The sequence below is a fragment of the Eleutherodactylus coqui genome, chromosome 13 (assembly GCF_035609145.1).
Source record: "Eleutherodactylus coqui strain aEleCoq1 chromosome 13, aEleCoq1.hap1, whole genome shotgun sequence".
In the NCBI taxonomy this organism is placed as follows: domain Eukaryota; kingdom Metazoa; phylum Chordata; class Amphibia; order Anura; family Eleutherodactylidae; genus Eleutherodactylus; species Eleutherodactylus coqui.
Genome location: NC_089849.1, coordinates 59,360,993 through 59,384,772, shown reverse-complemented (window position 1 = coordinate 59,384,772; position 23,780 = coordinate 59,360,993). Strand labels below are relative to the sequence as shown.

The window sequence follows — 23,780 nt, the reverse complement described above, 5'->3', positions numbered from 1 at the left end:
TAGTGCATTTCATATTTTCCCATTGACTTACAGTGGTCCTCTGGCCACTGCGTTTTTTTGCTGGAAAAATGTGTGATTTTTCAAGAGAATGTGCGTGTAACCATCCTTGTTATTTCTAGAGCACCAGCTATATCCTCCATGATCGCACGCACTGACAGCAATCATCCCACCGCTACTTCAGTGTAGTGGAGTCCCAAGTTGCATTTTTAATCCGACCACCAAGTTCAGGCAGTTGTGAATACAAGCCTTGCACTAATGGCGGCCTGATGGCTCTTTAGGCCCTTGAGGCCATCTTCTGAGGACCCATGCTTGCTGTCATCCAATACAAATCTTCATTGCTTACTTCCAGCGGATAATATCTGTCCCGGTCATGTTATGGACACAACTCATTACAAGGCACAGCTTTGATAAATGTACGGTACCAGCACATGTCGGTGCGACTCCATAACACGACCAGGACAGATTATTCCATCAATGTGCTATCAAATAACTGCAAGAAGAGATATTATAAGCAGTGAGGAAATAATACAGAAAGAATATTAGAAACCTCTGAACCACCAGAATCATTAAAACTAGCCACCTAAGTTACCACTGACCACCAAGTGTATTGCTTGTGTACTCTTAACCCTCCCTAGACCACCAGTCATCATCATATCCATCCTTAAAGGTGTTCTACCAGGATAGGGGATGACTTGCTGATCGATTGGGATCTCAACACTGCGATCCCCACTGATTCCAATAGCAGGGGTCCTGTGCCCCTCCCCGTCTTACTCACTTTGGGCTTACTGCAGTAAAGAGGAGACCGAACAGTGCGACGGTCGTACAAGCGTGCTGCTATTCTATTTATTTTCAATGGGACTGCCAGAGATAGTGAAAAGGCAATCGCATGCTCCGCCAGCACTCTTCTCATTCTGCAACCCCACAGTGACAGGCTGAGCAGGACAAAGGACTCTTGTTCTCAGGTTCACTGGGGGTCTTAATGGTGAGTACCCCACAAATCAACAAGTTATCCTCAGTCCTGTGGATAGGCCATAACTTGTGATTCTGGTACAACCCCTTTAAATTAAGACCACCAAGAATTTTAATATGAATTTCTAAACTCCACTACACCACTAGATATATTAACCCCTACACTACCCCGGACCCCCAGGGTGCAAACGTTAATTAAAACCACCCTAGGGCACCACACATACTATTAAGCCCTCAAGACCACCAGGGATGTTATGCTTTGACCCCTGCACCATATGGATATTATTAAATGATCACTAAAACATATTAATGTAATTGTCCTGTATTGTGGTTAAAAAAAAATCTATATTCCTTATTAGTAATCCGGTTTCAAATACCGTTGTGAATGACGTAACATGGGATCAGCACTCCTGGCCTTGTTTTTTAGGTTTGGTTTATTATATTTTGATACATAACAAAGGGGTCAAACACTTATCTTTATACATAAATTTAATGGACATCCTTAGTTCATCGGCCTTTTGTAAAAGTTCGCAGTTCTGTTCACATTTTTGGTTAACCCTCGCAGTCACCTGCAGATGAAAGATGTGATCCAAGTTTTTCATTGTCTGATAAATGAATCATCTGCAAGCTGCCAGGCCATCACATTGATTGTAGACCGCCCCACGTCTCTATTAGATTGCAAAAGATGTTAACAGTCTCTTGAGAAGATAGGAAGATAAAGCTCATGTGAATGCCCACACTTCAAGGCTGTGAATGCGGAACTGTTCAGTGCTGGATAGTATGCCATTATTAAAAGTTTCACACCATTGACTTCTTCCGTTATACAAATCTCCATCCAACCAAAGACCAAAATTACCACTGTGAAGAAGAAGAAAAAACAAAACAGCATATGCATTTAGTTAATAAGGGACATGATAAATAAAAAATGTTGTCACTAAAGGCTATGCACACCTTTGCACAATGTGTTTTTGAAAATCAAGACTTTTTGTAATTAGTTTTCATTAAAAACCTCTGATTGTTTGATTTCTATGCTTGTATCATTTTCTAAAACATTGCGGACTGGAGGAATTCAATTTTAGCAAACTCTGTCAGTGAGAGTAAACTGGTGGGTTGTTGCTCAGACCCTTCCCTATGAGGGAGGGTATATTACACATTGAGGAATTTCTGAGAGACGACCACTCAGGTGGCAGCACATTGTCTGTCATTTGTAAATTCATATGAGTCTTCCACACAGGGAAGTGCAGTCTGTGGAAAGCAGCATGTAATTGTTTATTACATTTTCTCCAAGTCATGAGTAAAAGGGGATAAAAAAAATAGCCTGTGATACATCTGAAAACTACTATCACAGAGGGCTGTATGACTGTTGGAAGATGTGGGGTGATGCTGATCTTCTCACCAACCCACATGAGCTATCATCCTGTACCTTGTACACTACTGTCTTGTTATATTGTGCTCACCATCCAATCATCTGCCCCACACCTGCTCATAGTACAATTAGGCTTAGTTTTTAGTCCAGCTCATCTTCCACCATCTAGTTATTTGATACAGCATTGTTTCGCAGTCAACTACACCATTTTACACATACGGAGACTGCGTATGGGCCGAGTACGCACTGCGCATGTCCAGCAATCTGGCGTCACGAACATGCACAGTGTGATTTTTTTTTTTTAATTCCCCAATCTGTTCAATGCGGGTCTCAGTTTAGAAACGCTGCCCTCTCGCAATGCCTGCGTGGGGACAGTGTTTCGATACAGAGCCTATAGAAGTTATCTCTATGGCATGGATTGATAGATTGCCTGTCAGATCGTGGTGTAATGTAATACTATGGTAATACATCATACTGTAGGAGCGATCAAACCATCTCTCTCCTATGGATAGGGGATGACTTGCAATCTTGGTACAACCCTTTACTTTAAAAGAAGTACTTTATTTATTACATACCATTTGCTTCCACCAAATGTCAATGACTGGATGTCCCCTCTTACAAAGAAATTATTGTCCCCTGTCCATCGAAATATCTGAGAAGAAATTGATTTTTGTCATAGAATGTTCCTGGGATTTGGTATACGGAAAAGCAGTAAAGGGACTTCAAAGCATCAATTCACAAACACATCTAGATAGCTCTACTTCAATAATATATTTTACAGACTCCAGAAGGGAAAATGTCCCATTAGTGGGAACAGTGGAAAATAAAATGGGACCAAATGTAAGTACTCTATTTTTCTCTCCACATCATTCAGATCAGAAAACCCACATATAAGAAATAATAGAGACAAGAGCTATATGTAGTTCCCTTACCTTTAACTGCGGTGAGAAGCTAAATAAGAAAGTCTCTCCTGTGCCATAGAAAGTAGGGCTGACCTTCAGCTCACTGGAACAGAAGCCTCCAAACACCTGAAAGAGAATCCATGTTAGACCAATAGCCCCCAACCAGTGGTTTGCTTTGTGGCTTGCCACAGGTGCCCTCAGTTATGCCCATATGTACTGGTTATGACACAACATCCACTTTGACAATATATTGTACATATACTGTAGATGTTGCAAAGTTTAGCTTGATGCTTAACGCATTAAAATAACTTTTTGTGCCACAGTTTATTTGCCCTTTTAATAGTTTTTCAATCACTTTTTGTTGTGATAAGATAATAGTGAATCAATCAATGGCTGAATTCAATGAATGGGTGAGTGCTGCCTCTGATTGGCTGAGCGCAGGGACCCATCACAGGCAGCTCTCTGCTGTCATGCGATAGCTGAGAGCTGCCTTTTGATTGCTCAGAGTGCTCAGCCAATCAGAGGCAGCCCTTTCAGCAGGCAGGGATTTTAAATCTCCGCCCACTGAAAGCTCTTCATAGCAGTTCAGAAGAAGACCTGGCTAGACGTGCCTGAGCCTCGGCAGCTGCAGAGAGGTAAGTATATATATTTTTTTTTATTTTTTACACATTTTAAGGATGATTTTTCAGGGAAGGGCTTATATTTAAAGCCCTTCCCTGAAAATCACTGCAGGGCTTGCCGGCAGCCCATTGCTTTCAATGGAGCCGGCTGTAGCGCCGGCTCCATTGAATTCAATGGGAGAACATTGCGGTCCTCTGCCACAGCTGTGGCAGAGGATTTCTTTATCTCTGCGATAAGTCCCATTGTCACTGGACACTGTCACAATGCTGTCACAGTGTTCAGTGACAAGGGGACTCCCCGCGGAGATGAAGAAATCCTCTGCCATAGCTTTGACAGCTTTGATCGCGATGTTCTCTGTATGCCAGTGGGGCCGCCGCTGCTGCCACCGGCCCGACTGACCAAAGGTGAAACCCCTGGATGTGACAGAATCCAGAGGTTACACATCCAAGGAATCCCCTGCTGCAACTGTCACAGCCACAGCAGGGGATAGCGGGAGCGCACTTTTTGTGCGAAAAAACGCATCCTGGTCCGTTTTTTTCTGCATCTCGCCCGCTTCGGTCCCACTAATTTTTGAATGCATGCGTTATGCACACAAAAATTTGTGCATTAAAACGCCCGTGTGACTGAGCCCTAAAACAGTGATTTGAATGGTATAATACCATGGTCTTAAATTGAAAGGGGTTTTCACACAATGGACACATCACCTATTCGCAGGATAGGTGATAAATCTTTGAGCCCCACCAAAAGGATCTCTCATGATCACTGGAATAGGGGGTCCTGTGCCTCCATTCCTTCTCAATACACAGTGAAGGGAAGTTTGAATGAGGAGACAGTAGAATACAGAGCTGGTCTGTCTCCGTCAGCCTCATAGATATGGTATGTTGTGGAAGATAACCCCTTAATAGAGATGAGCGAGCACGCTCGGTAAGGGCAGTTACTCGAGCGAGCCTCGCTCATCTCGAGTAACTGCCTTCTCCTCCGAGCGTGCTCGGGGGGGGGGGGGGGGCAGCGGGGGGCGGGGCGGAGGGGAATGGGGGGCAGAGTGAGAGAGATCTCTCTCTCCCCCACGCTACCCCACACCACTCGGAGGAGAAGGCAGTTACTTGAGATGAGCGAGGCTCGCTCGAATAACTGACCTTACCGAGCGTGCTCACTCATCTCTAGCCTTTAACCCTTTCCAATCCAATTTGTATCCTGGTTTTCCTAGGGGGGCTTACTCTTTTTCTGCCGTTATAAAACAGCGCTATATGCTGGCAGTACTGTATGAGGTGACACGTTGGATAGACCCCGACAGTGGAGAGGCTGGCAATATACAGTAAGAGAACCCTGACAGATGTCTTCCAACATCGGAACTGTACAGCCTTAAATCATAATGTCTTCAGAGTTTTAAGATAGTTTTGTCTACACTTATGACATTAGTGCCCAATTATCAGGACACTATGCTCTACCCCTGTATTACTATTATGTGCCAGACGGGTTTTTCTTTTCTTTTACAGTAGGTACAGCTACAACCTCTGCCTCTCCTATAGTAACAGCACTGGATATGGGGTAAGAAGTTATAGTTCAATAAGGTCAACTTGATGAAACATGTTTGATGTAAATGACATGCGTGAATCATACTGGATTACAAAACATGTAATATTGCTATATTCTCTGGGAAACATCTTACCTTTCCTTCATTGTCTTTGATAACCAGTAATACCGGTGAGCTGATGGCCTGCATAGTACGATACATGGTCCTCAGACTAAAGCCATGCTTATCTGTACTGTACTGCAGTCTCCAGTTATGACCGATGACTTTAGGTGGTAATTGTTCAGCAATCTAAAAGATTGAAATCAGATTGATTTATCAGAATGAAGGAACATATTCATAACTCTGCATTATTCATCTGTATGCTTCCAATGCGGTGTATTTGTACCTTAGGGCATTATAGTATATAAAGAAACATCCTGCATCATTCATCTAGACAGGTCAGCCATTAGTGTCATCCCTCAAGAATGGGGCAAATCTGGGCCATAAAGGGATTGTGCAGGATTTGAAAAACATGGCTGCTTTCTTCTATAAAAACAACCCCAAAGCCATCCATGGTTCATGCTTGGTGTTGCAGTATGGCTTCACTAAAGGGAATGGGACTGAGTTGTAATACTATATGCAACCTGTGGAATTTTAAATTCCTGCCTGCTGAATGGGCTACCCCTGATTGGCTGAGCACTGTGACCAATCAGAGGCAGCTCTGTACCAGTAACTGCACTGATGCCTCCGCCATGTACCAGTCACTGCACTGATGCCTCCACCTTGTGCCAGTCACTGCACTGATGCCTCCACAGTCAATGCATTGGTTGTCTGTCAACTATATAGAATACAATTTATACTCATCACTCTCCTCACTCCACTCCCGTGGAGAGGAGGCGGAATGAGGGTGGGGCTAATTTCTGGGGAGTAGCTCCACCCCCACCCCGCCTCTCCTCTCCATGAGGAGAGGCGGGACGGGGGTGGAGCTACTTCCCAGAACTTAGCCCCGCCCTCATTCCGCCTCCTCTCATTGTAAATAGTGCAGAGGGGCAGAGAGGGGGCAGAGAGGGGACGGGAGCTCAGTGCACTGCTCCCGGCTCTTCCAGCCTCCTTCCCCTGCAGAGAGAGACGCTGTATATCGGCTGGGCGTGAAAACCCAGCCGATATACGGTCGTCTGAATGCACCCTTAAGCTGTTGTCAAACTTGCCCAGATTCTTAGACTTTTCCATTTTCCTTGCTCTAATCCTACCCCATGACATGATCTACTGTCATGAGATAATCAATGTTATTTAATTCATATGTTGGTAGCTTTAATGATATGGCTGACCAGTGAATAAGGTTAGCAATTTTCATTTAGAAAAAAAAAGTTAAAAGCCCAGAAAATCACTTTGATGTTAAAGTGAAAACAGTCTTGGCCTGCATCTTTCCCTTCCTAGCCTTAAGTGCTGGTTCTCCACAAGTTACTGGAGCTCAGCCAGTAGCGTCAACCACCATTCGCAGGTTCTGTGGCCAGAGCTTCTTTATAAATAGCATTTATATAATCATGTGTGCAGTTGCCACATTTTCCACGTTATGATATTTATAAAGATTTTACGATATATTTAGCGATGCGGTTTAGTTCGTTTTCAGAAGTCTTTAACCGATTAAAGACCAGATTTTTTTTATTTTTCTTTTTTCATTCAGCCTTCCAAGAGCCAAAACTTTTTTATTTTTCATTGACGCAGCTGTATCAGGGCTTGTGTTTGCACGACAAGTTGTATATTTTTATGCTATTATTTAAAGGGGTTGTACAAAAATTAACAGTTATCCCCTATCCACAGATTTTTATAGGAAAAAAAGCAAACAGGGTTTTTTCCTGAACTTTCAATATTTTCTATATTTTTTTTACTTTATGAAACCTTTTTGTAAATTTTTATTTAGACTCCACAGAGGACTTGAACTAGCGATCATTTGATAGCTTGTACTATATACTGTAATACTTCAGGATACTTTAGTATTGCAGTATGTATTGATTTTTAATGTTGCTTACTAAGCCATGCCACAGGCAAGGCTTGATAGGCATCAATGCTTGGCAGTCATGGGAGCCTTCACGGCTTCGGGCTGCTATGCTAGACCATTGGTATCCTGCAATCGCGTTGTGGGAGGAGCTTCTCATTTTTCAAAAACTTTAGCAAAGTGAAGACCACAACCTGATTTCTTGTTATGGACAAGTCCTTAACTTCTCCCCCCCCCCCCCCAACTGACATTGAAGAGAATAATTTTTAGCATTAAAACAATGATTGCTCACCTGTTTGACATAATCACTTCCTAGAATTTGGCTTTTTCCGATTAAAACTGGCTCATCCACTTCTTCTTTAGGCTTCCCACATCCTTTTTTGTGTTTCTTAACTTCCGATTCATCAATAATATCATAATCAGAGTCATCACTGGAGATTGCTTCATGCAGGTTATTGTTCTGTTGGACACAAAAGGACTGAATTTTATAAAGTATTATGTTTTCTGCATATGAGGGCACGAGCAAAATGCAGGCATATTTTTGCACCCATTTTATGGTTGCAAATCTTTGATTTGAGGTTGAAGTAACAAGCAGGTGTTACATTGTGCCTGCAGCAACCTGGAAGCGGGTCCAGGGTGATGTCATGATGTCAGCCCGGGCTTATGTGATACCGGCACATGCGCCTTATCATTCAGCTCTGGGCACTGACGTGAACACTCTCTACTGATTGGTCAGTGGCGAGGTGGTTTCCCCAGCCGACCAATCAACTGTTGCCATAGTTTATGTATTCTGGCCCTCCTCTCACAGGGCGCTGGTTATTCATCTGCATGGTGGAGTTCAACATCTTGCTGGTGTCAGCTTACTTCAGGTAAGTCTGTGGTGTTTATATTGATTTGTTTAGCAATATTTGCTACTTAGCACTGTTGTGCCAATTTTGAATTACATCTATCAATTGTCTGCACTTAGGGATAGTCTAGGATGTACCAGGTTCCGAACTTGGGGCCGCCCTTGTCAGGGTGATTGCCCCACTTCTAGGTTTCTCCGTATTAGTTTGATAGGGTGAGATTTCCCTTTTCCCATTTTCATGTTTCGTTATTCACACTTTTGTTCTCTGAATTTATATATAGTGTGTATGTTTGTCCTTTTAGGGCAACTGTTACATTTTATCCAGATGAGGTGTATAGTGTGCGGCTTGGACATAACAGTAGAAATCTATAATTCCGTTGATTTTGGTCACATGACCCATGGTCTGGCCAACTTTTATGACCATAATATGGATGGAAAAATATGGGCACATAATGACCATCTGAATGAAGTCTTAAAGAGGTTGTATCCAGACTCAAAGTTATCCCTTGTCCACCACTGGGACCCCCACCGATCCTGAAGGCTTGCATGAATGAAGCAATGGTTGTACAAGCCCGCTGCATCTCCATTCATTTCAGTGTCCGCACTGGAGATAGCGGAGTTTCAGCATTCAGAAATCTATTGTGCTTGTACTGAAAGAAATGGCGCAGTGGCTGAGTATGCGTGCTGCAACTCCATTCATTGCCAGGGGGAATACGAGGACTCTGGCAAACGGTGGTGGTCCCACTAGTCTGACACCCACTAATTAGGTAGTTGTCCCCTATCTTGTGGATAGGGGATAATGGCAGATGGTGCTTTGTGAACATCACATTAAGGTCCTTTTACACAGCTTGATTTGAGCCAAATAACAAGTGATAATTACCGATATTGGCACTTATTACAAGGGCCTTCGCACGGGCTAATGCAGAGTGTATGAAGGACAAGCAAATTTTACTATGATCGTTTGACCCCATATACTTTTATCATTGTCGGCAGCACAGAATAAGACATCGCTACGATTTTTTCAAACAGACTATCTGTCTATGTGAAAATAGGTGGCGCTGCAGAGGTATCGTTCCATCATCCTTATTTGCCTAAATTACCCAGAGGAGCATGCTTGGCCGTATAAGTCTCCTCATTCACTTTTCCGGTGTCTTCTCACAGGGTGCTTTCCTTGGGGAGAGACGATGCCATCCCCCGACCCAATCACTTCCTACATGTCTCCACACACTTTTTGGGTGCTCTCCTTAAGGAGAGGCGACACCCCTCTTGACCAACATCACAGGCCTTTCACCAGCTAAGCCAGAAACCTACTGCACACTGATGAGGGGCAAACACCCGAAACAGCTGTCCCTGTATGGTTTTCTGGCTTGGTTTCCCATTTCCAATCATTTTTCTACAGACTTGTTTAAAAGTCGTACATCGATTTGAAGGAATGCTGCCATCCAATAGGTGGCGCTGTGGAGGTATTGTTCCATCTTCCTTATTTACATCTATGTGAAAAATCACGTGTAAATAGTATAAATCGGCTATCATGTGTTCATCTGAAGTCCATTGCACACACAGACAAGAATCACAGCCATTTGAATAAGCCCTTAGAGAACGTTTTCTGTGTCAAATTATCTATTACCCCCAATAGTATTTCACAATATGGGAATTTAGAGAAACTTCCCCCACAAGGCCTCGAAAATATCTTATTGTTGCTAAAAACAAAAGTGACGTGTGGCAGTGTATTGGGTTAAATATGATTTTTCAGGCATAATAATGATATCGGTCATTGCTAGTCTTCTACGACAAGTGCAGAGGCGGTTGGCAATTCACCAGCAAATTATGACTGAGGGTGGAGACAAAGATTATTATCTACTTGTCCTTTTGTGTCGTGTAATTCTATGTCACTGCTTCCCTCTGCTCTTTGATTGTAGGTGATAACCTACTAACTGTGGAAAGCAGTATATAAACTGAGGAACAAACAGTCTATTGAGATTAAGGCCGCTCTCACACAAGCGTTCGTAAAAACGCTGCGTTTTACGGCGTGCAGAGCTGCGTTTTTGTGCACATTTGCCTGCATTTTTACAATGTATTTTTGCAACGCTGGCAAGGAAGCTGATGATGGCACAATTTTTTGTTTCCCTCTCGGTGGCATAGTAACCTGCGTGAAAGAAGGCAGTTTTAAGCATGCAATTGCATATTTACTGTGTTTTTGTACACACCCTATTCATTTTAATGGGCGATTTAGTGCGTGAAATATGCACAAAAACACCGAAAATAGGTCTTGCAGCATGCGATTATGCAACAATACACAGTGCAAAAATGCAAGTGGGAGAGGCCCCATTGAAATAAATGCAGGTCTATTGCTGCATATTTCACTTGTGAAATATGCGAGTAATACGCAGCAAAAAAAAACAACGCTCGTGTGAGAGTGGCCTAAGACTTTTGCTCCTATAAAATAGATGTGAGATTTGCCGGGTGTGTTGTCTACCCCATGATGAAGGATCAGACAGGTGTTTAATCTGTTGGTTCTACAGTGGACAAGTCACGCTAAACAGAGGCGTAACACAGTAAGCCCAAATATGTCCTGCAACCCCTTATCCCATTACCTCTTAGAATAAACAATGGCTGACTCTTGTACATGGAGAAGTCAGGCAGAACAGCTGTCGGCTGAGCAGCCATTGTATCCACCAGTATTCTTATGCCCATGACCAGCTCTTTTACACGGTACGATTATTGTGCAAAACGCTCGTTAGTTCGAACGGTTTGCACCAAAATTGTTAGGTGTAAACAAGGGCAGTGAAAGAACGATCAGAGATAGATCGATGATCTGATTTTTCATGCAGACTTAAAGATCTTCGTTGGTCTGCCGCTGCATCATTATGTCTAAATAGGCAGCTGTTTAAACATCTACTGCCTATTTACTGCAAAAGGGAGGGGGATGGGGTGATCTCTGGCCCGCTGGCCTCCACTCACTGAGCAATGATCGCTCCTGTGTGAAAGCGTAGGAGCGAATATGGCTGGGACGGCAGTTGGATGCTTTAGTGCCCAACAGTTATTCCACGTAAAAGGGTCTTTAAGCGCTGTTCACACAATAGAGTTTGCCACAGATTTGAGTGTGATTTTACATCAAATCTTCTTCCTTTCTGCCAAATGACAATATAATTAATGATATTGGCACGGATTTCAAGGGCCTTCACACAGGATAATGTATGGAGGGCAAGCAAATTGTAATACAGTCGTTTGCCCCCATGCACTTTTATCATTGCCGGCAGCACATCCCCTATTTACATTGCAAGATGTGCTGCTGATAATGATTTTTGGTGCCGCATAACAGAAATGCGATCACCTGTCAACAACTGTTTGCCATTTGTTGGCTGACCATCAGCACATTCCCACAGGGCAATGATCAGGTGAACTAATGTTCAAATGGATGTTTATTCCCCGTGCCCGGCTCATGTAAAAGAGCCTGAAGAGGATGTCCTATCAGCTGATCACATGGGAATGAAAGCCCTGGGAAACAGATTTCTATCTCCATCACCAGGTGCTGGCAGCTTCACATTTTTCCTTTGACGACTGCTGCATGAAATATGTGATATTACTTGACATACATTGAAATGAAGTAGAGACCATATAATACAGCCCAACAGTCCTGAGCAGGAAACCCTCCTCCATAACATCCGTAATCGATTTAATTGGACAACTCCTGTAAGTAGCAATAATTGTTACTTTTCGAGCAATCAAATTGCTTATTGCGTAGTCTAAATTCTCATAAATGATCATTTAGGGTATATCAAAACGAATTGTGCATACATAAAAGTTATTGATAGCAGTATTGGTTGTTTATCTAAAATATACATTTACAATTTACATGATGCTCACTTTTAAAGGATGAATCATAGAATGGTGGAGTTGGAAGGGACCTCCAGGGTCATCGGGTCCAGCCCCCTGCTCAATGCAGAATCACTAAATCATCCCAGACAGATATTTGTCCAGCCTCTGTTTGAACACTTCCATTGAAGGAGAACTCACCACCTCCTGTGGTAACCTGTTCCACTCCTTGATCACCCTCACTGTCAGATTTTTTTAAAATATCTAATCTGTGTCTCCTGCCTTTCAGTTTCATCCCGATATGGAATGTCTATTATGAGGGTTGGGCCAAAAGTAATGCAAAACTGCTTAAAATATTTTTAGGAACTGACAAAGATCATTCAAATTGCACATGTTTTTATAGAAACTCTTCCAACACTCACAGAGGGCTACAGAATGTTTACAGAGATAACACTACTGACAAAAGCAGATGTGCACAGATGGATGAAGAAGGGGAAGCCAGCATTGAAGACAAACCACGCAGCGGGAGACCATCCATGTTGACCACTCGCACAAATCATCAGCGAGTGGATAAACTGATTTGGATTGAGAGTCAAGTGACAATCTCTGAGCTTGCTGCACAACTGAACTACGGTCAGTATGCCTTATGGAAGGTGGTGAAAGACTTAGAATATCGCAAAATGTGTACAAAATGGGTACGTCGGAAGATGACACCCGATTTGAAGAAAAGAAGAGTGCAAGTCTGCTCTGATCTGCTGGAAGCATTTGAAGCCAGCAAATTTCTTTCAGATGTGGTGAGCAAGGCGATGAATACTTTAGCAAATTTATGTAAATGTGTTTCTAATACATTACAACATTGCTATTCTTAAAAATCAACAAAAATGAATTGGTTCCAATAACAGTTCCCCCATAATCATCCTGTCTAGGGGTCTTCCCCAAACCAGACAACCCCTTTAATGGATATACTGTACCTTACGTCTTTCACGCTGGAACATATCTTGAGATACGATAAATCCTGTTTCACATAGGTAAAAGTAGTGAACAATTTACAATTCAGACGCTGTTTATATGTAGGCTTAAAGGGCTTTTTACAAGCACTCTGTCCTATCTGATTGCTGCTGACCAGGATATGTGACTGCTGCAGCCAATCAGTGGCCACAGCAGTGACCTTCTATAGCTAGTGATTGGCTGCAGTAGTCACATGTCCTGGTTAGCGCTACCAGGAAGAACAGAGTGGCTGTGAAGCAGTTTTAACTTGTGGGAAAACCCCTTTAAAGTGGTCTGCACCGCCGCACTTCCTTGCCTCGCAGCAAAAGATCTGGAATTTTTGGTAACACGTTCCCCCTAGCACAGTGACCTGTCGTATTGTGGCTATAAACACATTTTGTAATGGCGCTGTGTTGGCTAAACATGTTCAGTCTTGTCGTGTAAATAGTGCGCTGTACAAAATTATTACATGATAAGCTCCGATTACAAGCCTGGCTGGTCTGCTATCGCTCCAACGACAACAGTATCGTCTTGTATTAAACAGGAAAATGACTAGTAAATATTTTGGTTCATTCAGTCCAGCAGACATTTAATGGCTCATTAAACTGATGCTAATTATTTTCTCAGAAGATGATTAGGTGCTGCTCAGTCAATGAAAATTGTACCTCTGGTTATAACTTCCTATTGACCTGAATATGCGCTGTATACAATTCTATATGGATGGGACTCCTAGTGGTATCAGCAGACTGTCCGCTGTCAGACAAAATGATTGTGTATTGAGTAATCTGTAAAAAAGAAACGGTGCACCAAAGGCTTGAAGGAATAATCCCATGAATTTATACCCTAATTGGACATTAGTATGTGATCGGTGGAGATCCAACTGCTGAGACATCCACCAATCAGGACAACCGTGGTCCCATGTGTCCCTAATTGAATGGAGCGAAGGTCATGCATACACACTACTGTACCATACGTTTCTGAGGGACCGCTGGAGAAATCCCCTATCCACAAGTGTGGTCAAGTTTTTTCTGCAGGACAACCTCTTTAACATAATTTATCTGGCTGTTTTTTTTTTATATCTGTTTTTTATAATATTTCTTAAAGCAGCGCTCTGGTTCCAGCATAGAATTCTGTCCCATGACCAGAGAAGATATGTTATCTACAGTTGTCATTCTCTGCTGCCTCTCTGTTGGTTCCAGGTTCTGTTTTTAGCTGTCCAAAATGGCCAACGCAATCTTCAGACTACCTAATCACAACAGTGCATTGTAATGTTTGACTACCAATGTACTAGACTTGCTCTCTGATTGATTAGAACTGCTCACATGATCAGTACTGGCCAATCAGAGAGGAGTACATAGTGTCCATTAGGTAGTTAGAAAATTGCTTTATGGGAGTATGTGCGTTCATTCTTCTGAAAAGAGTCAAGCTGTGGAGCGTGTGCTGATATCACCGGGTGACATCTCAGGAACAGGGCAGCGGATGAGTATAAAAAATGGTTCTTCGGACTACACATCTCTTAAACTATAAGCACCATAACTTAGTTTATGGTGCTTATAGTTAATGACAGGTTTCCATAAAAAATTTGATTTACCTGTTTGCTTACAAGAAGTCTTAAGCTGGGTTTTAACATGGCACATGTAGCATAGTTTTACTACATTTCTACAGCGTTTTAGATGTACATCTTAATTGTGGTTAATTCATTGGTTTAGGAGTAGAGATGAGCGAGCACGCTCGTTTAAGGCTGATGCTCAAGCGAGCATCGGTCTTCTCGAGTAACTGATTACTCGTCCGACCATAGTAACTGATTACTCATCTCTCTCTCCCCCCTGCTCACCCCCCGACGCTACCCCCTGCATTTGCTCGGATGAGTAATCAGTTACTCGAGAAGACCAATGCTCGCTCAACCATCAGCCTTAAACGAGCATGCTCGCTCATCTCTAGTTAGGAGTCATTGAGTAGCTGCAGTCTGGTAATTACTCTATTGTTACAATAACCAACTGGGAATTCTACCCCTGGGAACCATGGAGTGAACAGAAATGCAGATTCATCAGCTGCTTCAGACAATGGTAGATACAACAGGCTTACTAAATAAGCAAAGTTAAATGTTCCTAGCATCTCCATATATTCCTAGTTTAAAATAACAGGCATTCTTGCAACATGGTTAACAAGACCTCCTGTCCCTCACATTCTAGCTTAGCATAGTGTTCCAACTTTTTGTGTTATTTTTGGCATATTCAGAGTCTATTTCTAGCTCCTAAATACACTTCAAATCTGGCCACAATCTTTAAATAAACTTGATGCCGCCGAAGGACCACAGTTTTTTCCTGTTGGTTCGCACAAAGGTCCATTTGAGGGTCACACATGTTTGTTGGTACTCTACTAAAGCCCCATACAAAACAGGATTGTAATATGGTCGTGTACACAAGGCATTGATCTTTCATTTTTTTTAGCAAAAAGGATTTTATGCTGAATTAAAATAGATGAAATACAAGGCCATGCGTACACTGGGTGGATTTGCCATGAATTGTCCATCCCCGCACAAAGAATCCACAACATTTCCAGTAGCAGCCATGTGGATGAGGTTTTCAAAATCTTGTACATAAACTGCGGAAATAGACCTACTATATGGAGTTTAAACCCGCAACTTGTCAATTTTAGCTGTGAATTTGCCCAATTTGCACCAAATTCCGATCAAAAACTACCGGATGTCAAAATCCACCCCAAGTAGTGCGAATTTAGCACTCTGCAACGTCCACTGGGGAAATTCTGCAGCAAATTCTGCCTCGTGGTAATGTGGCCTGATAAACGGAACAACAAGGCCTCGTGCATATGATCAGTGTCAGATTCGTATTGGATTTTTTCTAGTGGGAATCTGACAATCCACAGCAGGAATGTGAGGCTTTTCATGCGGATCCGCACGTGGATTCAGTGTAGCCCAGAGAATCTGCAAGCCAGACATGGTTTCAGCACAGAATCTTACTAAGAGTTGACATAATTCTTCTTTTCTGTGACTTGGATATCAAAATCCAAGCTGCATGTGATACTTGAAACATTACATAACTATCATATGGTCACTGGCGTACATATAGGGGTCGCTGGCGACCCAACCCCTAAGCCCCCGGGGGCCCAGGGGGCCTACTTTCCACACACTGACTGACCGCAATTACTTTCACTAAGGTCTCTGAGTGAGCCGCAGCTTCTTCTGCACACCGGCGCTTCCTCCTGGACCTCCGCTCAGACTCCTCCCCTCTGATGATCTCAGTGCAGGAGAACCAGATAGGGGAGGAGTCTGAGCGGAGGTCCGGGAGGAAGCGCCGGTGTGCAGGAGAAGCTGCCCGCCCACGCAGAGACCTTAGTGAAAGTAATTGTGGTCAGTGAGCAGGAACATCCTGTGTGATGGGGGAGTTCGAGGAGTGTTCAGTATGATAGAGAGGGGGGGGGGGTAGAATGAGGGGGATTCTGTGTGATGAGGAGTGGGGGAAAGGAAAACGAGGGGCATCCTGTGTGTTGGGGAATGGGGGGAGGAGAACAAGGAGCCTCCTGTGTGATGGGGAGTGGGGAAAACGAGGGGTGTTCTGTGTGATAGGGAGTGGGGGGGGACAAGGGGTGTTCTGTGTGATGGGGAGTGGGGGGAACAAGGGGTGTTCTGTGTGATGGGAAGTGGGGGGAAATGAGGGGTGTTCTGTGTGATGGGGAGTGGGGGTAAGGAGAACGAGGGGCATCCTGTGTGATGGGGAGTGGGGGGAGGAGAACAAGGGACATCCTGTGTGATGGGGAGTGGGGGAAACGAGGGGTGTTCTGTGTGATGGGGGTGGGAGGGAACAAGGGGTGTTCTGTGTGATGGGGAGTGGGGGGGAACAATGGGTGTTCTGTGTGATGGGAAGTGGGGTGAATTGAGGGGTGTTCTGTGTGATGGGGAGTTGGGGAAAGGAGAACAAGGGGCATCCTGTGTGATGGGGAATGGGGGGAGGAGAACAAGGGGCATCCTGTGTGATGGGGAGTGGGGGAAACTAGGGGTGTTCTGTGTGATGGGGAGTGGGAGGGAACAAGGGGTGTTCTGTGTGATGGGGAGTGGGGGGAAATGAGGGGTGTTCTGTGTGATGGGGAGTGGGGGAAAGGAGAACGAGGGGCATCCTGTGTGATGGGGAGTGGGGGGAGGAGAACAAGGGGCATCCTGTGTGATGGGGAGTGGGGGAAACGAGGGGTGTTCTGTGTAATGAGGAGTGGGAGGGAACAAGGGGTGTTCTGTGTAATAGGGAGTGTGGGGGAACAAGGGGTGTTCTGTGTGATGGGAAGTGGGGGGAAATGAGGGGTGTTCTGTGTGATGGGGAGTGGGGGGAAACGAGAAGTGTTCTGTGTGATGGGGAGTGGGGGGAAACGAGGGGTGTTCCGTGTGATGGGGATTGGGGGGAAACGAGAGGTGTTCCGGAGTGGGGGGGGGGGGGGAGCGCAGGGTGTTCTGTGTGATGAGGAGTAGGGTGGAACGAGGGGTGTTCTGTGTGATGGGGAGTAGGGTGGAATGAGGGGTGTTCTGTGTGATGGGGAGTAGGGGGGAACAAGGGTGTTCTGTGTGATGGGGAGTGAGGGGAAATGAGGGCTGTTCTGTGTGATGGGAGTGGGGGAGGACAAGAGGTGTTCTGTGTGATGAGGAGTGGAGGGAACAAGGGGTGTTCTGTGTGATGGGGAGTGGGGGGGAACAAGGGGTGTTCTGTGTGATGGGAAGTGGGAGGGGGACAAGAGGTGTTCTGTGTGATGGGGAGTGGGAGGGGGACAAGGGTTGTTCTGTGTGATGGGGAGCGGGAGGGGGACAAGGGGTGTTCTGTGTGATGGGAGTGGGGGGGAGAACAAGGGGTGTCCTGTGTAGTGGTTGAGACCGAGGGGCGATCTGTGTGATGGGGAGTTGTGGGAGGAGACTGAGGGGCGATCTGTGTGATGGGGAGTTATGGGAGGAGAACGAGCGGTGACCTGTGTGATGGGGAGTGGGGGGAGGACAACGAGGAGTGTTCTGTGAGATATTATTGTTATAATCATGCCGACCCACAGAAAATTGTATAATGCCATTCATGCTGCATGATTAGTGCCGTAAAAAATGGCAGAATGGATGTGTTTTCTCTCCCAGCCCTCAGAAAAAGTGAATAAAAGTTTTACAATACATTTTATGTGCACACAAAAGATACCAATAAAAACTACAGTTTGCCACGCAGAAAACAAGCCCTCATACCGCCATGTTGGTGGAAAAATATAAAAGGTATGGCTTTTGAAAGTGGAGACGTGAAACCCCAAAAAATCATTGCATCCTTATAGCCAAAATAAGCCGTGTACTTAATGGGTTAAAGAGCAGAAGGAGGGAATTGTTAGCAGTGTGCAGCGTGTTGGGAAACCATGTAGCTAAACATGTCTGTTCGAATTCTGCAGAGACTAATGGTGCCTGGAAAAAGCCCTAATGGTGGTCTGGGCCGGCTAGAGATGAAAACTGAAAGTGACCGTCACCAGCGATCACTGTAGGTAATTGCCTGGTAATCACTATCAGCGAGTTGGCACCTGACCAGTATTAGAGGTATGCTAGAACTGAGTTGCTGTATTGGTGACTGAGGGTTCAATGCCACAGCCGTAAGCGTATAACGCTGTGGGAGACCACCAACATTTCACACATTTTCCAGCCATGCACGCAGCAAGTAGGGACCGCATATGGCTTTGTGTGGCGCTGCGCATGCACAGTGGGATTTTTTTTAAATTCCCCACGCTTTTTAGAGTGACAATGCGTATGGAAACAATGTATTGCGTATGGGCAGTGTATCATACAAGTGGACAGGGCTCACATTGCGTGGTACGCAGAGAAAGAGAGCATGCTGGGATTTATTTCTCTTGCATATCTACACACAGTCCATTGATATATATTGTTATTATGCTGTCTCCAGTGTGTGTGTGTGTGTGTGTGTGTGTGTGTGTGTATGTATGTATGTGTGTGTATGTATATATATATATATATATATATATATATATTTAAATTTAAATTTAACTTTTTTCTTTCTTGGGGAAGCAAAGCATGCCTTGAGGCTTGTGTTTTGGATGTTTTAAAACTCTGCTAAAACCCCTGATTACTAATGATCCATTGGGTCATTTAAAAAAAAAAAAACAGCAATGTAGCTAAAAGTTGGAGGGGTCTGGAAGGGGGCCCCAAGCTAAACTCTTGTACCTGGGCCCATGAGCCTCTAGCTACGCCCCTGCATATAGTATTACCATCAAAGCAATATTTGGATACATAGACTCAATCTGGGCTGCAGCATTTACCTGCTCCACTCAGTTGGCCGTTGGCCATAATAAATTCCACTACAGGTAACCTAGACTTTCTACCACCCCATACGGGCTGCTTCTTTCCACCAAGATGCACGACATCATAGACGTTGACTATAACAATACTCGACAGGTCTATGCCACGTATTCTCTGGTAATGCAGGTGTTTTGCTGCACCCTTCCAAAAATTACACAGCATACTTGAACAATAACTATGGTTATGCATACAAATAACACATGAAAAACAACATCCCTATTGTTCTCCCTGTTGCAAACCTGCGCATTACGTAGGACTCATTCACACAACAGTGTTTTCATAAGTCTGGGTTCACTATTGCGGATAGTGGGCCCAAGTGCCCTTTTGTCCCACAAGGTGGCACCAGTTCTATAAAATGGCATGTAATAGTTGGAGATCCTGTAACAGATGGTACATCAGGGAACTCCAAGCTATGCCTCTTTGGGCAAGGTGCTACCCACAACAGTAACGATACGGGTACTTTGGTATTCTTCAACACTGTATAACAGGTCAGTGATATCATATACTATGCAAAATAAGATACGAAAAAATGCACCACCATCATTATGCCATGAACAGGAGTTGTTGGAAGTACAAAGATCCAGCACTCTTGGGATGCCACTTTTTTTTACCGGCATTAACAGCAGGCCCATAGTGTTAAAAGTAAAAGGATTCTATAATTATATATCAATACTGAAGACATGTAGTTCTCTAAGTAAGGGGTTGTGTCAAGATGGCATCCTCTGTTCATATGTCCTATTAGGGCATATGAACATTATAGAGCAAGTTTGCCACTCAGGAACCCCATCTATGTCCCTGAACCGAGTGGCTCCTGTTTTGGTGGACCTCCTGCCGTTCCGTTGCTACCGGGTTGCCATTTTTGTAATACTTCATTTGCCCTGCAACGGCCACTGCAGGAAAATGCCATGTTGGCTTTGGCTTTTCCCGGCAAAAAACAGTTGTTTGCCAGGGGTGCCAAGACCAGGACTCAAGACAACCAGCTGACCACCCCAAGACCTGCATTCCCAAGACCTGCATCTTGACATTGATATCAAGGGCCAATTTCAACCAAGACAACTGTGTGAAAGTTAACAACTATTGATCGGTTTGCTTGACCGATGACATCGCCTTTGTATGGAGATAAGTCAGCCACTGAATCGGGCGTAAGATCTTTTGCCCACAAGAAAGTACATTCCCAAAAAGATTAATCATGCTTCGCCTGGTGTTATTGACCATGTATGACCAGTATGAGCTACGGCCAACATGGACTAAAATGTGTATGGCTGCGTGGACGACAAAAGCATTCATCCAGCAGCTGCTCAACCATCAACCTACTTTTATCTAATATGTATGGCCACCTTATATGCTCCCCAATCAGCGGTTCCCAGTGACTAATGTTAGGACTCTAGAACTGATTACACGGATCTCACAAGCTCCCTCAATACTATTCATATTCCCTAGTTGACATAGAAACTGCAATAAATCTACATAATAGGCAGAAAGCACAGCGACACGACATCTAGTCACACATACAGCTGCAGTATCACACCAGGCAGTTATTGCAGTAAATGCTGGCATTTGTAGTGCTTGCTCATGCAGTGCTGTCACTCACCAGAGCAGTGTAGGAGCAGCGGATGGTCCTCATCCTCCCTGGGCTGTGCTCACTGCTGCACAACCAGAAGAGCCTGCTGCCCGCCTGGAGCTATGACAGGTATACACCCACTACACACTATAGTCTACACCTACCAGAAACGAAGACACCTATGCACAAAGAGACCTTTGCCCACACAGTCAGAATTATGATCATATTCTATGCCAATCATATCAATCCGCACAGCCCTGTCATTTGCAATTTATTTAAAGGAGTAGTACACAAGAAATGAATGTGAATCTAGCCCAAGTTACATTGTTTCAGGAGTTTTCAGGAGATTTGTGCGTTGCAAGATGCACAAATATTGCATGAATATAAACCATATTCTTTTGAAGGAAAAAATGGGGCATATTCTAACATTTCGCATTCCTCGGAACGCATCGCCCATTGATTTCAATGGGAGCTTTAATGCTGCACAGACTGCAATGTGCATGTGAGTGCGATGTGATGTTTCCTATTGAAATCAATGGGAAATACTTCCAATCCTCTATCGTTCGTGAAATTTTACCGATGTGATGCAAGGCGTTTTACCTGAAAAACGCCTCACAACCGCGGGTACACTGCACATTCACAAGTACCATATCAGGCCGAGTTTCATGGTCCAATATCATGCTCACCTGTGTGTAGGTAGCCTAACAGTTCCTTCGGATGGGCGTATTCTCTGCAATATGCAGAGAATAGAACCCATTTCCTACACATTTTTTGTGCAGATATTTCTCCCCATGCCAAAAAAATAGCACCTGCTCTATTTTGTACGCATTTATGCACAAAAATGCGCGATATGCTGCAAAATTCAGTGAAGAAACACATCTGGACCTCCTTAGGCTAAATAGCCATTTAAATCAGGGTGTGAATTGCAGTAAAAAAACCATAAAAAAATATGCATTTTCATGAACCACACATATGTTTTAGGACGGGCGTATATCAGTCAGGTTTTCACACCCGGCCGATATATGCTGCCCCTTTCTGCAATGGGAGGAGGTGGGACGGGGCGGAACTTCGCTCTGCCCCGCCCCTTCCATTGCAAACAGTGTAGAGGGGGCGAAAGCTCAGTGCACTAGCTCCAGGCCCATCCCGCCTCCTCCCCTTGCAGAGAGGGGCAGCATATATTGTCCGGACGTGAAACCCCGACCAAAATACGCCAGTCTGAATAAGCCCTTAAAACGCACAAAAACCGCAAATGGTGAAATGTACACAGAAAGTAATACTAATCATATTTGATGTTACCAGTGGAGGTAACTGCACTGTAATCACTATCACTGTGTAGAACTAGTATCTGACCGATATGTGCTAAGCTCACTACTAGAGATACACTAGCTGCTGTATCTGAGCCCAACATGTTACGAAAGTTATCTTATGTTGTCTTCAATGTATATTTTTTTTATTTTTGTGGGAGGAACAAAACATATGTCTCATTCTGCGTGAAGTGCTGAGCGGGGGCGTTTACACGGAGAGATTTTCAAAATGTTAAATCCCGCAACAGATCTGTCGTGATAGACGCAGCCAAATCTGTAGCATTTAGGTGCGTATTTGGTGTGGATTTACTGCAGGTTTTTCTGTTCTGGAAAACCTGCAATGAATATTCTTAACGGGGGGGAGATCTCTCAGATCATGCTCACCCCCGCCTGCCCCCGAATCTTTTCGGATGAGCAGGCATGTACTCGAAAATGCCCATACTCGCTCGAGTAATTTGCCTAAACGAGTACGCTCGCTCATCTCTAGTTGCTATGTATGGCACAGACAGTTTCTCTTTTAGACACTTGATAAACTTGCCTATCTGCCGTACCTTTTTTCCCCCATCTATCCCATAGCCTTTTAATTAGAGTATATAGCAAGATCCCACTTTCCCAAAAAAGCATTTGGGTACTTAGGTCCAAGTAGAGGTGAGTCTATTAGTGTAGGGTCGTATGTACATAAGGTTGCCTTGCCATGGCAGATGGGCCCACATATTTTATTCAGAATTAAACTTAACCCTTTTATGCAGTTCGATCCAATGTCCACGGGTGGATTTGATTTATGGAATTCGTGCAGTAGATTCGCAATTCAAGCCGCTCATAGGGGAGCAGGGGCGTCTGTACCTCAATTAAAACATGTGAATTTGTTTTCCGGACTCCGCATGCGGTAAACAAATTGCAGCATGCTCCATTTTAGGGCGGATTCTGTGTGGACGGCTTCCATTGAAGTCAATGGAAGTCGTCCAATCCACGGCCCATCCGCAACTCGCATTGCAGATGGGCCATGGATTCTGCGGCAAAGCAGGAGTGAAAAAAAAACCAAAAAACTGAACTGCACATGTGCTCCGGCCTGCTGACTGCTGCTTCCCTACACATTTGCAGTACAGAAAATAGAAGACCCAGACAGGCACGTAGCGTCCTTAGTAGTGGGCAGGCTCGGATTCCTCTGTGTGCTCCTATATGCGAGATCCGACCCACCCGTGGACATGAGGCCTTAGTAAATATGACAGATCTGCAATTTTAATTCAGATAGTAAATGTTCCTAGTAGTGCTGTAGCCATGTTTTAGCTTACAGGAGGACAAGTGCCAGTGCAGGCCTATACAGAGACGGGTGCTGGCAAGCGTTGTGGTATTCAGCGGTGCACTGAGAGGAGGGGGCAGGAAGTAAGTGACAGTTTTGTGCAGAGTGGAGAATGAGGTGCCATTGGGACCTTCTGAGAGGATGTCAGAGAAGCAGGCCTGTGAATAGCTGCAGTGAAACAAGCCAGTGTGCTAGAATATAAGTTGCCGCCAGGAGACAAGCGGGTGAACAGAGCCTGAGAAACTGAGAATCATAGCTCAGGAAAAC

General features: G+C 44.3%; 1 protein-coding gene across 2 annotated transcripts; it reads right to left on the bottom strand.

Moving 5' to 3' along the window:
• Window positions 1–1,385: 1,385 nt before the first annotated feature.
• On the bottom strand, window positions 1,386–21,038 carry TLDC2 (TBC/LysM-associated domain containing 2). 2 transcript variants are annotated; one of them, XM_066586708.1, is made up of 6 exons: window positions 20,940–21,038; window positions 7,660–7,827; window positions 5,528–5,680; window positions 3,268–3,363; window positions 2,911–2,987; window positions 1,386–1,827 (listed from the first exon to the last, which is right to left on the bottom strand). In XM_066586708.1, the coding sequence occupies exons 1-6, from the start codon at window positions 20,970–20,972 to the stop codon at window positions 1,692–1,694; spliced, it is 663 nt and encodes a 220-aa protein (XP_066442805.1). In that variant the 5' UTR covers window positions 20,973–21,038; the 3' UTR covers window positions 1,386–1,691. The 2 variants fall into 2 exon arrangements, with proteins under 2 accessions (XP_066442805.1, XP_066442806.1); XM_066586709.1 differs by lacking the exon at window positions 20,940–21,038 and adding an exon at window positions 13,002–13,121.
• Between the last annotated feature and the right edge of the window lie 2,742 nt (window positions 21,039–23,780).